General features: G+C 39.9%; 1 protein-coding gene across 13 annotated transcripts in view; it reads right to left on the reverse strand.

Moving 5' to 3' along the window:
- The window catches only part of VEPH1 (ventricular zone expressed PH domain containing 1), a 118,851-nt gene extending 103,514 nt beyond the window's left edge, over positions 1-15,337 (reverse strand). For 8 of the 13 annotated variants that reach the window (XM_064516539.1, XM_064516528.1, XM_064516534.1 and 5 more), the window contains exons 1-4: positions 15,220-15,337; positions 10,532-10,824; positions 7,706-7,921; positions 3,456-3,630 (exon numbers count right to left, since the gene is read on the reverse strand). In XM_064516539.1, coding sequence (XP_064372609.1) covers positions 3,456-3,630; positions 7,706-7,921; positions 10,532-10,717 — 577 coding nt within the window. In that variant the 5' untranslated portion in view covers positions 10,718-10,824; positions 15,220-15,337. Of the gene's footprint in view, positions 1-3,455; positions 3,631-7,705; positions 7,922-9,193; positions 9,275-9,464; positions 9,552-9,645; positions 9,780-10,531; positions 11,587-12,135; positions 12,253-13,705; positions 13,828-15,219 lie in introns of those variants that run through there. The other 5 variants (XM_064516537.1, XM_064516538.1, XM_064516530.1 and 2 more) reach the window with 5 other exon arrangements.
- Between the last annotated feature and the right edge of the window lie 675 nt (positions 15,338-16,012).

The raw sequence follows: 16,012 nt of genomic DNA on the forward strand, positions 1-16,012 counted from the left end.
ATGTTTAGATGTCAAGAGCAACCAGCTTTTGATGCTACAAGGAGGTTTGTATAAGACAGAATTGATGAACTTTGGGTGGCAGTGCCTTTCACAAACCAAACAAGAACAGCCCTGTGTACACAAGCTTCTCCAAAATAAAAAATAAAAAAAAATAAATAAATAAAAGAAGGGCTGGGTATGGTACATAAGAAACAGACTCAGAGAGTACACACTAGTTGCAATCTGCCTGTAGAAAACTGAGCAGAAGCAGAGAGTGATGAACAATTATTAACTGAATTTGTAACCATTTATATAAGAATAATTCTTCACTGCATGTTGAAGCCGCTGCAAGTAATCTCAGAGGATCTCTTATTCAAAGCAACTCTTATTTCCACTGGAATCACCATACTCTTTTGCCCTATCCACCTGCTCGTGTTTCTCATTCTCTAGAGATGTCCTAAGACCACGCTCTGAAAGGTTTCTTGACACATTGCTGTTACACTCACTCCTCAATACAATGCAGCTGCCATATCTTTCCATGATACAAAAGCAGTAAGAAAAAGCTATGACAAGGTAATCTCCACTTCACTACGCCATTCGAGAGTCTTACACTGCACAGTTACAGTGGTATGGTCTGCTCTGACATGTTGGCAATATTATTTATTCCAGGTAAAAATAATTGCTCTATTTGCTGTTACCTTGCAATAAGAATGTAAGTTATAAATGCTTAGCTATTAACACCACAAAAAAAAATCACTTACTAATCAATATCTGCAAATAATCTCAATGATGGAACAATGAAAGACGACCTCTGTCCATCCGCTGTCAGCCAGAAAACATATCTTCAGAGGTAAGAAAAACACTGACTTGCCAACATCGTGCAAGGGCAACAACGCTCTCAGAGCCTCTTTCCATACCCTGCCCTCCATTAAATGGAAACAAATGTATGTGAAATATAGCAGAACAAGGAAAATCCTCAAAAAGATTACTGAAAGTCCTTACTGACCGCTTTTCTTACCGTAGCTCATAGCAGAAATGCTTTGTCTTTGAAGCAGTCTTTTACTATCGCTGTACTGGTTTGGCAGATTACCAAATACAATTCCTGCCCTTTCATTCTCATTCATTCAATTGGAAATCATTCTCTTTCCAACTACTTTTCTTTCCCTTTATCACTAGGAAATCTTTTCCACAGTTTGGCCTCCTCCTGTCCAGTACCTCGAGGCAACCACATTAGCAGGCTTTACAACCCCAAAATAGACCATATCATGATACTTCATCCAAGCAGAAGAATGACATCTGCTTGCACAAATTTCATTTCTTGACTGAAGATCTTTCTTTCCTAGTTTAGGTATTCTTCATCAGCAGTTACTATACCTGTTTGGAAAACATCAAGTAAATGGTAGTGCTAGTATTTTGGGAGAGTTTGGGCTCTGAACATGGAAGACCCAGTGCGATCTTACTAGTGCACTGAGCACATACACCTCAAGGAACAGATGCGAAGCATGCACGCCTGCAACACATTGCAGAGCTCAGCTCTGCTCTCTGACCAGCCTCTCCTGAGCACAGCAGTACACGTGCATTGGCTAAGTTCCCCTAGAAGATGGAGGAGCCATGGGACTCTTGGATTACAGTAATGACTGCAGGGCAGTTTTGCAGCTATCCCCTGGAAACAGGAATAGATCTGCCCGATCCATTATCCCGATGCAGCTTGTCAGCACACAGTCTATTTGTCAGCGCTGCACACAGGATAGACGTGCGCGTGGTTAGAAGCAGAGTTCACACTAAATGGAACAGAGTAGTTAACATTCTTCCTAAAGAGCTCTTTTTTTGGCTAATAAGATAAGAAATTGATTATGCAGCCAAACAGTTGCCCCAAGTAGTCAAAAATCCAGCTAGCTCTCAAACACCCACAGGCAATGGGCCAAATTCTGCTATCAGTTTCACTAGTGCCATTAGATTGAGCCCAGTCTGCGCAACACCAGAATACGGCCCTTTGTCTCCACATTGCTCTGTAAATCCGTATTTAACAGATTATCCTCTTGCTTCCCTTCTCCCTTCAGCAAACACTTCTAGTCTTTAACCATGGTTCTTAGCTTGCTGGAAACCAACCTCTTCATGACTGAAATACAAATTATGCATAGCGCAATTAACCCAGTATGCAAAACTGCACATTTTGCCTATTCAGAGTGCCCTTTCCTAATCTGGAATTTCCATCTCTGATGTCCATAGCAACATCTGCTGGTAGAATAATATAAATACATAAAAAGAGCAAGCAGAGTCATAATGAAATCTTCAAACAGTTGTGGGGTTTTGTTGCCTTTTTCCTAAATCTATGACTATATCAAACTTGCTTTGCTTCACTTCTTTCTATTAAAAGCACTGTGCTCCCAAAGGTAACGCAAAATGCTAAAAATTAAATACTAGCGTCACAAGTCTTAAAATAATTATCTGTGTGGCTTTGTAAGTTGTTAGCAAAATTCTTTACTTGGATTCTACTCCATCAGCATTATCACATAGCTCATACATATTTATCACACATTTGTCCTTAAACAAAGTAGACAGAAATAAACTCTTACCACAATGTCTTAAGGAACAAATTACTTTCAAACTTAGCAATCCCTCCATAAAATGCCATAAAATAACTACATTCAAAAAAAAAAAAAAAAAAAAAAGAATTAAGGACATACAGAATGCACATTTGATTTGAAGGCTTAATAGCTTCAGAATGACGTTCTTGAAATAATTAGACAGCTATTATTGCCATTACCCCTACTCAAAAAAAACCCAAAAAATAAAAAACCCAAGCTGTAACCCTACTACTGTACTAGTACCCTAACAAGGGCTGTAAACCTCACTACTTCAACTACATTATGCATAATTCTATAAAAGGGAGTCTATTTGGTTTTATTTTTTAAATTGTAAGAGTAAGTTTACAGAATTTAGCAACAAATTCCACTTAAAGCTAATAACGTAGGCAAGAATAAAGTATAACTACAAAGCTTTTAAATTTTACCTCTGACTATTTTGCTTCAGAATGGGCTTCATTCCATCCCCATTTAAATTCTGGAGTATTGCCAGCAATAAGAATAGAAGGGATAAGAGCCCAGTAACTAGTGTCTCATATAATGGCTTCTAATTTGAAGTCCATTAGTACTATGCACTAACACACAGAGATAGATTTCCTGCTCCTCAGATCATCTAGTCTAGAAAGGAACTTCCACAGTAATCAGGGTTTACTGAATTCATGTATTGTTGAAGATTCTTCCTTGGTATGTTCTGTGATTAGGCTGTGCCTGATTGTTTTATACAGTCATATGAAGATATCTATAAACACTTGATAAAACATTACATGCCATGTTTTATGTATAATATGTTTATTTGTATGTTTGCCTATATATGCCTACTACAGCCTACCTAACTAATCTAATGGTGGGCACATTGCAGGACCAAATGCAAGAGTCTCACTGTGTTCATACCTTGAAGGACACTTTTGACAATGGCATCCGTGTGATCAGCCAGCAGATCCACTTCAGCAATCGCAGCCAAGGACAGATAACTTGACATGTTTCTGCACAGTTCCTTATTTCCCCTCTGAAGGAATTTCACTGCCACTGGGACAGCTAAGGCCATTACTGGAGGTCGACTGTAATTCTGCAAGAACAAGAAAGCACACTGAAAAATAAGTGTGCTGGAAAAAAAAAGATTAAAATAAAGTCTCATGATGATGAGAATCGGGAAAAAAAAAGAAATCAAAGCAGAAAAAGACAAAAACCAGACTGAGGAAGGTTATATTTTGGTAACAACACTGAAGTCAGGCTTCAAAGAGCAAGCAAATTTAAAACTGCTGCATCAGGATATGCTAATAATATACCTATTTTTGTCTTCTGCAAGAGGAGTAGAAGACACTGACATTAAGTGCACTACTTCAATGCTAAGTGCTGTAATGTTTCTAACAATACATCTTGTGTTTGGTGTAATCAGAGAAGACAGCAGAAGCTATATCCATCATTCACACAGAGTAGATGTTTTGTCCCAAAGCACAGAAACGTTTTGCAGCAGTCAGTCACGCTGCTGACTGGTAAAGGTCATTCACTGCGCTAACAGATGTACTGCTCCGTTTCGGTCCTCTGTCGTAGCGACCTCCTCTTCACAGAGGTCTCGCCCCAAGCAGGGCTAGCGATAAGAACAGCTTTAAATGCTCATGCAGACAGAGCATTGCAGTCACAGAGTCAAGCCGCAGAGTCTCTTAACTCCACGTAGAAGGAAATCTTCCCTAGCGCAAGTCACAGCTTCCCTCATCGGAGGTGCAACTTGCATGACTACTTCAACCACCCTGATCTGAGTTTTGGAACATCTTTGTGCTTGCAGAGACCACGCTGAGAAGCAATTCCTACGTTCCCAAAACGGAATCTCTTGCTAAACGACTGCGACAAAGCACAGGTATAAAACAGCATTATCTATTTGTAATTTGGGTTTAGTACTCCTATTTCTGTAAGGGAAGGTCATTAGAAGGCTGACTGTTAAATGGTAATCAATATATGAAAATCATTTTCATAAATAATTTGTTTTTTCCATCTCTGTCATCACTTTAAGAGATTCCCTGTTTCCAGGCTCCTGTTCTTCACTATCCTCCTTTCCGCCTCCTGCTCAGGTTTCCACCCAAAGCAACAGCCGACTCCTCACTCAGCACCACTGTGGATGAGGCAGGACAACACGGCTCAGCCACACCAAAGTTTTGCTGTTGCTCAAAGGGAGCCTTGGCTTCCTCTCCTCTTCCTCACTGCACCCGCCTCCTCTCCACCCTGCTATACCTGCACCGCGACACTCTTTACTCCCCAGAAGCCAGTCCGTGTTCGTTAAACTGACCGAAAATTAGTCACTTCCGTGCTGCATTCACATGCAGAACAGCATCAGAGCACCATATAGTCACACTGGAGAAAGCCCTAGAGACATTCACTTCTGCAGTGTCGGATCTTCCTTGTATTCGACCTAGCAGCGAGGTTTCTCTTTCGTGTTTGGTTTCTTTGTCTGGTTTTAGAAACTCACAGCAAGGCAGGAAAATGGCTGCAATGGGTGGTGAGAGCCCAAAGCCATAAATCAGAACTAAAACCCTATAGCATTGCTCACTGAATGCAAAGAACTCTTTCCAAATTGCAGTTTCATGAAGTTTTTGTGAAGTAAATAAAAAAAACACACTTTTTTGAAGAGCAGAAGAGAGGAAAAAAGATGTCATTAACTTTGAAATCAAAGGCATACCTGTCAAGAGAGGCATCTTCACTAGGTACACTGGTAATCACTTCAGTATATGATCATCAGTTTTCCTCTGTTAGTTAAGATTTCCCTTCTCAAATCCCAGCCAATTTCACTGAACACGAGGGTCAACTGAAATTTTTCTGTGTGTGGCACCAAACACAGCTAAATTCTGTCTCCAAACTGACGCCAAACTTCAGGGGTATCTGTATGTATACTTAGGTTTTGACACTAGGGTAAGAAACTGCTTTCTCCAGTTACTTGTATGTGGAATTGTGTGCACATACTACACACATCTATCGCCCATGCACAGCTCCCCTTGCAATCAGTCATCTGTATATTGTGTGTGTAATTGAGGACCTGCATTCTTTTTGGAACCTCCTCAATCAGTGCTTTTCTCTCATCTTCACTCAGTTTTGATCATCTCTTTGAAACTGGATTACATCATTGTTTTTGAAAATAATCCCGCTATATGATTATATTTAATTAGCATCTGAAATCAGTCAACCACTGGGACCCAGATGTTTCAGAAAGCAACAAAACAATGAAAAGAAAGGCAGTCCAGACTTAACACATGCTCATTCTGGAGCAGCACTGAAAAAATAAATGTAGATCGGAGGGGGGGGGGGAACCCAACCCCCAAAATCCTATTGTTCCATACACACTGCTACACTGCCTACTAGGCCAGTTCTGCCTCCATCAATAGTAACTGCCTTCCCCATTAGCCTCACTGACAGCAGGACTGACCCTAATTAAGGCTGCATTTTGCACTGGTTGAGTAGTGCAAGAGCCAAGTTAAACTGGCTACGAGGGTTTTCCAACGCCGGGACTTGTCATGCAACGGAGTACTGCAGCAGCTCCAGCACAGTCCCTTTCCTCCAGCCCGAAGGAGGAACGCGCTGCAGCAATTCCTAGGTGTCAGGATAGTTCATTGCAGCAACTGCTATATGACCAATGACTGTCTCATTAATGAGAAAAGCCCTAAAGAAGAATAGAGCTTTATGCAGCAGCATGCTTAAATCAACATACTGCCTCACTGCTTTTGACTGAGAAGCACAACTGAGTAGGAGGCAGATTCTGCCTCCAAGTCATACTCCAGAAATCCATACAGAAAGGACAGGAAGATGAGGTTTGGCCCTCTGACTGGGATTTAAAAGCTCTAAGAAAATTTCAAAGAATGGGATTTTTCCCTCATAATAAAGATAAAATACTTAGACAAGGAAAGATTTTAATTCAGATGGAAGGATGAGTAAGGTTTCAGTTGCTCCATTATAAGTACCAGGGCATGACAGCACACTTTGGAAAATGTGAAGGTGACAATGAAAAACAGACTTCAATAATATGATATTGTGAAGTTTGCAAACCTAGGAGACCTCCCTGCTGCTAATATCAACAGAAACATGCTGTGAGATTCAACTCAGCTGTAAGATATTCATTACTTCAACTATTGCTCACATATTATATAAAAACTCAGTTTATGCTTTATTTCTTTTTTTTTTTTTAAATGCAAAGGAGCTTGCTGACAAAGTTGCATTTGAGAGAGAAGTAAATGTACATTTACAGCTTTCTCATTTCATTTACGGGAACTCCTTTCTTGACGTAGCCAATAACGCAATGCAATTCCTAAAAGATCTGGATGAGAGGTACGTTATCAGTGAATGAAGCAAGGGAGACGACTAGGTTTTTGAAAGAGGGAACTGAATGCTGACTATCAGGCCCTTAAAATTAAAACCATTTCCCCCCCTCCATTACTGTAACAGGCAAACTAACATTTCTTTGCAAAAGGAACTTCTCTCCAGATGACATGCAAAGAACTTTATAATCTCAGTGGGAATCGCATTTAGAAACCTGCTTCAGTTAAATGTATACGACAATTTAATATTTAAAGGAGCAAATCATCTTTAACTGGCTGAGGGCGAAGGGCTGAGTTTTATGGTCAAGATCAGATTTTAGTTTGGAAGTTAGTTTGTGTTGTATCTGGACTCAGCATTTGCAATCAAAATTTTAAAGGGAGACCTTCCTTACTGACAGGATATCCGATGACCTAAATTTCAAGTCATTAAAGTATTTCTGATATTTTGCTGCTTTCCAGAACAACGACAAAGAATAACCTATGCCTTGATATTAAGCGTTTTCAGATAAAACTTTCTGTAACCACAACAAATGATAGGTCTCTGCCCTCCATTCTTACATGAAGTGCAAATTACTTAGAATTAATGGAACATCAGTATAATGAAATCTGGCACTAAACAGTCAAGACATTTCCAAAGATAAGAAAGTTGCCAAAACTTCTGATTCATCACAATGGATACTGCATACATGTAGTAACATTAACATTTGGGGTCAGTTTCTTGGTTTTAAACCAACGCAACCACTCTAATGCCCCCTCAGAAAACAAAGTACAGCGGCTTTAAAAAGGATAACGCTGCATGGCTGAGGTATGCATTATGCTGCATTGCTTTCAATTCAGTCTTACCTGCAAGATACAGCTCATGATATCAGATGCAATTTTGGCATGTGGCGTGTCCTCATCTTTTCCTGAAGGTTTTAGGTTGTGTTCCAAACATGACTCCCAGAGAGCCACCAGCGCTTTCCCGTGCTTCTCTATGGACTCCGTCTCCCTGATGGCCGTGGTGATTCGCGTGATGCAGATTTCCACCACAGCCTGGTCATTGTCATTAGTTTGGTAGTCCTAGTTCAAAGAAGGAACATTTGCCAATGACTCAACATTCTTTAAGAAGACCCACAAAACTAATCAAAGTCATTAAGTTCTTGCAACTGTCCATTTTCTTCAAATACATCTTTTTTCAAAAGTTTAGAATGATTAAAAACAGAAGCTAATCATGTCGCAGACAATACACCATTTTAAGCTTTAAATGTCAATAAAAAAAGAGAAGAAACAACCTGTTTTTCTGTAAACATGTTATCACATGATTTTTAGTAGTCTCTGTCAGGAAGCATGGCCTTCTGGTTCCAGAGCCTGAAGACATATACCTTACAACCACTTGCACGGGCCTTTTCTTCCACAATCATCTCAAAATTCAAACAAACTGTTACATCCACATAGCCAAGTGCAGGGTCCCAAATATTTCACATCACACAGTCCCTGATGCGGACACAATTAGGTTCAACTAGTATTAACGTAACAATGAATAAAAACTAATTAAATAGGCATTATCACAAAATCCTGTAATCCCCCGTAATTATTTACATGTATGCCATGCGGATATGAAAGGGTATCACTTTGCACTAATGTAAGAGACTCCTGTGGAGAACCAGGCCCAGAAATGACAACAGACATCCCTCAGTCTAACATCTACTATTCTGCCTTAAAAACTAATGAAGATGAGAGACAGATGGAAGTATTAAAAGTCATCATTTTTGCAAGTTAAAGCAGAGTTTTAAATGGTCGTGGCCAAATTCTGCATTAGGTTACAGAAGTGGAGTTGGGGTTGCTTCTGTTGAGATCTAAAGCTGCAGTTTTCTACCACGCTATACGAAACACAGAAGACATGACATTTTGGCCTGTCTCATAAGCAATTCTCTGGCTTTATACATGGCTGACACTCTAGGAGCTTTGCCCGGTATGCCAGAAAATCCCTGTACTTGTTAAAGAACATTTACATGTTTTCTTTTGCTTTAGGTTACATATTGACAAACAGGTAAATGGATGAACATTCCCAGCCAGTTGCTGGCTGGGACAAGCTGGGAGCAGCCACCCAGGAGCAGGGAAGGGAGGTTCAACATCCTGTTTATACCACAGTCCTTGGTGCCGTTTGGACACAGAAAGCATAATGGTCCTGTCTACATGTCTCTGAAATTCCTCATGTTTGGGGGAAAATGTATGCGCTCAGTGTCAAATTCTAGTATTAGAATATTAACATTGCAACAAACAGTTCTACATTGGTTTTTAAGAAAAAAAGTAGCATTTCATTGATCATTGATGCCCTCTAGTGGGAATTACCTTTCAGGAACTTAACAGTGCAGAAAAATATTTTTCTTTAGGCTGTAGTATGGCTTAGCAGTTTTATGCAAACTGGTATGTCTGTAAAAAATTTGGAAGCAAATTCAGTAATTTTCTCTTGAAAAAGTACATTAGGAGGAATTTCTGCAGCATCTGACAATCTGCAGTTAGGTTAGTAGAAGTAGATTCGAAACAGCAGAGACAACAGCCAAAATAATTTGATTAATGTTCTGAAAGATTGTGCAAATGTAATTGCTGTCAAAGAAATTACCGCAGAAAAGAATAGCCTCTGCAGAGTGGCCTTCCTAATGGATGATTTAGAGGTCCTGTGGCAACCAGCAGCACGGTGATCAAAGCTCTGAAAGTCAGAGGTTTGTATGTTGCCAAAACTGATTTTAAAAAAATCACATGCTATAAACATGCCAGAAAAGCACCGTTCTCAGAACATATACCTGTTGCTAGTTGACTGTCTTAGGCTCATGAAAGCTTCCAGTTCCCTTTTGCAAACTGATATATGTTGCAATCAAAAGTGGACATGAGAAGTTTTGAAGTGGCTCAGCAGGCTCAAGTCTCCTCTGAAATATAACTAAGGAACGGACTGGCTGATCGACAAACTGTACACAAGTTATGCTGTAGTCAGTCATAAGTTAAAGGCAAAACACAGGGGCAGACAGGTGACAAAGGAAGTTAGATGACATCAGCTGCTGGACTCCTTCGGCCTTGAACTGTACAGTGATGATATACACTATTATTTCTGTGTCCTCCTCCAAAAACCTATAAGACATTTTTAACAGCCACGAAAAGAGAGGAAAAAAAAAAATATATCACACGCACACACTCACACTCTAAGTTCACCACATAGGGCCCAATTTGGGGCTTGTATAGCCAGCCCACTTCAAATAACGTCACAGACCGACCAAAGTCAGGAGTATGAGCAGAAAAGGTAAAGGGCATTTTTCTCTAGGATGGTACTTAGAGTTTAATAAAAGAAATCAGTAGGCTTATCATCACTCAGAACACTTTTTGCTGAAGTACTTACAGCAAATACATACTTCATATGAAGTGCACCTGTACTGTTAAACTCCTGTTACTCTTCAATAATTTTTATTAAAGAGCCTTTTAAAGCTTATGACAAAGATCAACTTGAAATACCTTTAAATGGAATCAGCTAGTGGGAACCAAGTTTGATAGCCACATTTTAAAACTTACATTAAATCTTACATTTTGCTTGGCATTCTTCAGGATTGTAAAGATTTAAATTGTATATGTCCCCGTACTTAATACTTTATACAACACATTAATCTCATGCAAAATGATTAAGGACAGTGTTTTGCTTACCACAGATGAACTAATTATTCTTATTTGTTCAAGAGCTTCTGAGAGGCTTCCTTCAATTTCAGCATCATCTAAGGAGAAAAGATCCCCTGCACGTGAAAGGTCCTTTTGTGCCAAAACCAGTCCAAACAAGTGATGCATGGCTGATGTTCTCTGCCAGTCAGCCAGATCCCTGCATGTACCATGCATATGAAGGGGTCACATGAGGATAGTATGGAAACAATCCTGTTGACTAGTGATCAATTTAGCAGGAAGAATGTGTCTTTGGCATATTTCAAGACTTTCTCAGCCATGATCTAAAAGGGAAAAAAAAAGCAGTTATTAGCAGAAGTATTGCCTGTCACTCTCCAGTTCAGCAAAAATTGTTAAATGGTGCATTTAAGAGGTATACACACCTGACACGGGGGTGTAGTTAAGCATGTACCATCAACTGTATATTGAATAGCTTTAAATTAGCTGAACAATAAGTAACTTAATAACCAAAAATAAGTTTTTGTCATTTCAATCCATACCACAGAGAAGGTGGTCCTGAGAAGGATGCTGACTTGACTAACTGATAAGGATTACAAACCTCCTTTCTTCAGTCAATAGTAGTTTGGACCTAGAGCAGGTGGGTAAAATTGCTTAGTTTGTTTTCTGGGCTCTTGTGTCTTGACCCCAGAACTACACTATTCATAAGACTCAAAAGATAATGATTTTTGTTTAGAAAAAAGTCAGCTTTGTTGCCAAAATGATACCTGCAGTCTTCTCAACCCATGTAAAACAAACACCTACTTGAGCTGAAACTACACATGCCTTTTTCTTGGGGAATTTTACAATAGCAGAGCAGAAGCAGGGACCTCGGTTTGTTTAGTACCACTGACACACTCATGAAAGAGGACAGTACCACACTTGTGCTCTGATGATTAAAGCACCCCAGAGGACACATTTGCCTTAAGTATAGAAGGGATTTATTTTTTCCACATTTCACAGAAACGCAGTTTGGTATTCTGGGATTACCGAGGCTTTCCTCATGCTGATGTGGCTCCTCTGCTCCTTCCCACCTTCTAGGTGAGGGTCGTTATCCCTAACTTCAGTCATGCTGCCCCAGGGAGCCCTGCACATGACGGGAGAGGACAGCCAACCCGGGGTCCTCCCCACCATCACCATCCTGTTGAATCTGGGCACCCTCCTTGGAGGCTGCCAAGATAGGCAAAAATTTATTTCGGTCAAATGGATGTCTCACTGGGAGTCTTCCAAGTCTGGATGATGGCCTCACATGTGGGGAATGGGAAAAGGGACTGTACTCCTACACTTTCCCACCAGCACTATTCATGATGGCAGAGAAACCCAGTAAGCCACAATTTTCAGCCACAAAGAGAAAAATCCCTTAAAACGGGGATTAAGAAAAACTTATGCCATCTCCTCAGAGATCCAGGACAACGAGAAGAACAAGCAGAGCTCCCACTGCCCGAGGAAGTTAGCACGTGGTGAACTGGACTCCAAGTCCTCAGACAAGGAAGGCTTGAAGCGAAGGGCTGAGCCTGTAAGCAGCAAAGCCACTGGATGTTCACTTTGAGTGGAATTAATGAACTACAGCCCACAACAGAAGCGTTAATCCAGAACACCTGAGCGTACGAGGCTGCTGACAGGCTGGAGAGGAATTCAGAAGCAGGGCCAACGTTTGCTCTCCCAGCCCAGAGGGTGTAAAAGCCTAAGTGCAGGGTCCTCCCTGGCTGCCAGGGCTTCACAGGGAGCTGGAAAGGGAAAGGCAGTGGTGGAAACTGTCCCCTGGTTGAAGCTGCACAGAGAAAGGCATAAACCACGTAAGGAATAAAGTACATTCGCAAGCACTCCTACCAACCAGAAGCATGCAAAGCTTGCATTAGTCACAAGGGGAAACAAAATACACAGCACATGGCTCAGAGTATATTAACACACGCATTAACAGCTAGGTTACATGTTCACTTAGAACTTTCTGAAATTTTTCTGGGAAAGCAAAACGTAACTTTTTTCTCAGAGTTCCTCAACTCTCATCACATGCATGTGCAACAGCACAGTTCTAGCATTACATGTAATCTACTTTTTAAATTTAGAGCAGGTGCCATTAGGCTGGAATGCCTCACTCTTCCCAAAAGCCACCGTACAGCTTAACAGACCTCACGCTGAACAAGCTTTGCCCGACATTCACCTCGAGGTCTTTGCTGTAATTGCATCAGTGGTGGCCCTTTTTTAGTACACAAATGATCAATCTCACTCCTTCAAGTTATTTATAATACGCTACACTAAAAAGCATCTTCCATTTCATCACTATTTTCTCTATAATGAAGTGTGAGGAGATAAATAGTATCATTCATAGAACTGTGAAGAAGGCCATTTGCTGTTTTGTTAGTCAAAAGTTCCTTCAGAGTTAAAGTAAATTTACCCAAGTATAAAGGATATGCATACATACACATATATAGTGTGTATATAAAAATATATATATAATGTATGTATATAAGATATACAAATATGTAATATTCTAAACAAGAAAGTTTCTGCTTAGTTACTAGTGGCTGTCTGTGCAGGAACACTAATATGAGATACACATGTAAAATGGTTAGTTGACATAAAATTATGACATTAAGGGAGACATGCTAAATATATGATATTCATGTTTATTCAAGAGTAAGAGTTAGTTTCAAGTGTTATGCACAAGAAAAGCAGTTGCTAAAACTGCATCAGTTTGCCTTTGTTTGTACACATTGCTTAAATGACATCTCCATATTTCCAATGAGTAGAATTTCCCTGTAGCTTTATATAAAAGAAAAAAGAAAAGAAAAAAAGTGTTTGAGATTTGACAGGTATTAGCTGAAATAAAATTTAGGAGAATGGAGAGTTTTGTGATGAATAAGCTACTCATAACCTACACAGAGCGATGAAGGGGCTGTGTAAGCATAACAGTCAAATTAAGGCATCAAACATCAGATTTTCCACATAGCTCTGCATTAGATGAAACTGCTATACCTGCGCATAGCCACATTAAACCAATTTCAGCCAGGTACAAACAGCTCATGCCTGCTTCTGCCTGACTCAAATGCATCAGGGGTTGGTAGGAATGTTCTTTGTATATAGGTATCTAAACATTACCTAAATACAAGCACTGTCAAAAAGAAGATCTTACCCTATTTTTACTCATTCGTATCGAAGAATACTTACTGATTTTCATTGGATAGCAAGAGATCGAGTAAGCAAGTCCTCCAGATGGCCCGTATGGATTCATGGCCAAACTCAGCTCATCCGTGTTCATTTTGGAGTTTATGAACAAAGTACTATGTTGTAGCATACCATATCAGTTATACTTGTTATTTGAGATATGGCATAAAATTAGAGTAACAGGCATTAAAATTACCCTATTTTTCAGAAACAAAACGTAAAAGTCAAATAAAGGGCAAAACCGATACAAAACGCCAAGGGCTTTCTGGAAATCTTTCACTGAAACAATCTCTATTTTAATAGCATACTTGGCACCCTGCATTTGATCTGCCATAAGCCTACTTTTAAGTTTTTTTTAATTTCTCTAAATCTATTAGTATCATTACAGTGGATTTTTCCTCGATTCACAAGACAAAAGCAGATAAGAGCTAGTAAAATCCCCAAACCCAGAGCATAACAGGCTAGATTCTCCCAACAATCCTTATAATATTAGTCACCAGTCACTGAATTGAAGGTAACGGTGTAAGTACAGAGGGGATTGGGCCCATCGTACTCATTCAGTAATTCTCAAATTTGAAAACAAAACTTCAAGAAAAGCCACAAACCGATTTCTTTTTTTCTTTTTTTTTCTTTTTTACCTGTTCATGACTCCACAGTGACATTCTTAATGATGCTTACAGATGAAGAGTTTGTGTTCTTTGAAACAGAGTATTTGCTTTGCTCTTGTGCTGCCACAGGCAATATCCAAGGGCACAACAAGTGGAAAGTTATGGAATCCACTCCAAGCAGTGAACCTGAAGCTGTTAATTCCAGCGCCAGGAGTAAGGCACGCCAGGAATGCAGACTAAAGCAGCCTAAAAGTTACCAACGGCTCAGTCAGGTGACTAGAATGAACTTAAATGCAGAGGCCTTATCTTTCAATGAAATGCTCTGTTTCCTAGGACAAAATACAAAGCCTACTCCACTTGAGTGCAGTTGTTTTTAAACAGAGAAAACAGAACACTCTGTGTTAGTGGAAAGCTATCCTTCCTCAGGAAGAATGTACAAAAAAACCTCAATAAGCTCACACAGTTTGAAAGAAAAAGAACAAGCGAACAAAACTTAGCATAGAATACATTTGCTATCCAAAAGAATAAATGTCATCATTCTGTAACACTTTGCATGAATACAAAAGAGGGTCTGAAATTTATTTTGGCTTTTAACAATCCTTTTCATAACTAGCATTACAAAATCCATGCATATAATTTACAGAAACGCTTAAGGAACGAAGCTCCATTTGAACCCCGCCTTTGATCAGCTGCACTGAAACACAGCAGCCTCTTCTCGAGCTTTTGGGAAAGATATTCTACTCAATGTGCTCCTGCATAAGGAGAGCTTCTCAGAAAGGCCCCTCTCTATCTTACAAACAGATTCTTCCAATGTAATTTTTACAGACAACATTAAGGACAATACTGAAAAACATTTACTTACCATAAGCTCTTTGAAATGGAATTATAGCAAATCTTCTTAATACTTACATTACGTAACAGTGCTGAAAAGATTTATCTTGTATAGCTCTTCTAAGGAAGAAATTGTCCTTTAAGTATCTCCTTGCTCACTACAAGCTCATTCTGTTTCCTGCTAATAAGTAGCTGGTACTAAGGAGAAGGGAAAAGCATAATATATATAATCTTGTAAAATACATCTTTTAACTGTTCTCTTCACCCCCCCACCCCACAATAGGGTCAGGCTGGACAATAAAATTGCTTCAGAGTATTTTTCCTGAAATGCCTCATAAGCTGGATTTCCTACCATCTATCAGTGTCTTCTTGTTCAGATAGGATAGAGATTACTGTATCTGCCAGATCAACACAAAACAACTTACATTTGGGTCCCAGGTACACAATCAACAGAAAAGACGAAAGAGGTCTCGGCAGAAGTTTTTAACTCCTGTCTGGCTCCACATCGTTGCATCGCTTGGGGGGTTTAGCGGTAGGGATCCATATGTGGTCAAAATGTGGAAACAAAGTGGTGGCTCCAGCTCTTTTAACAAATTTCAAGTCATGGTTATGCAGACCCAGCTTATGACACAGGCCATTTCCACTGGTTCCCGGCACATTCCCACATCTAATTCAAAGTTCTGATTCTGATTTTCAGCACCTAGTTTCCCTTTTCGTGGAAAACAGAGTCATACGTTCCCTGGGACCTCGAAGCTGTTCCCCTCCGAGGCGAGTCTCTCCCTTGCTGGAGGCACAGCATTCTTACCAAAGCTCCTTATCAGCAGCAGTCAGAATAAAAGCTAGCCTGACAGGTTTCAGAGCTTGAAGCCGT

Source organism: Dromaius novaehollandiae, chromosome 9 (genome assembly GCF_036370855.1).
Source record: "Dromaius novaehollandiae isolate bDroNov1 chromosome 9, bDroNov1.hap1, whole genome shotgun sequence".
Lineage (NCBI taxonomy): Eukaryota > Metazoa > Chordata > Aves > Casuariiformes > Dromaiidae > Dromaius > Dromaius novaehollandiae.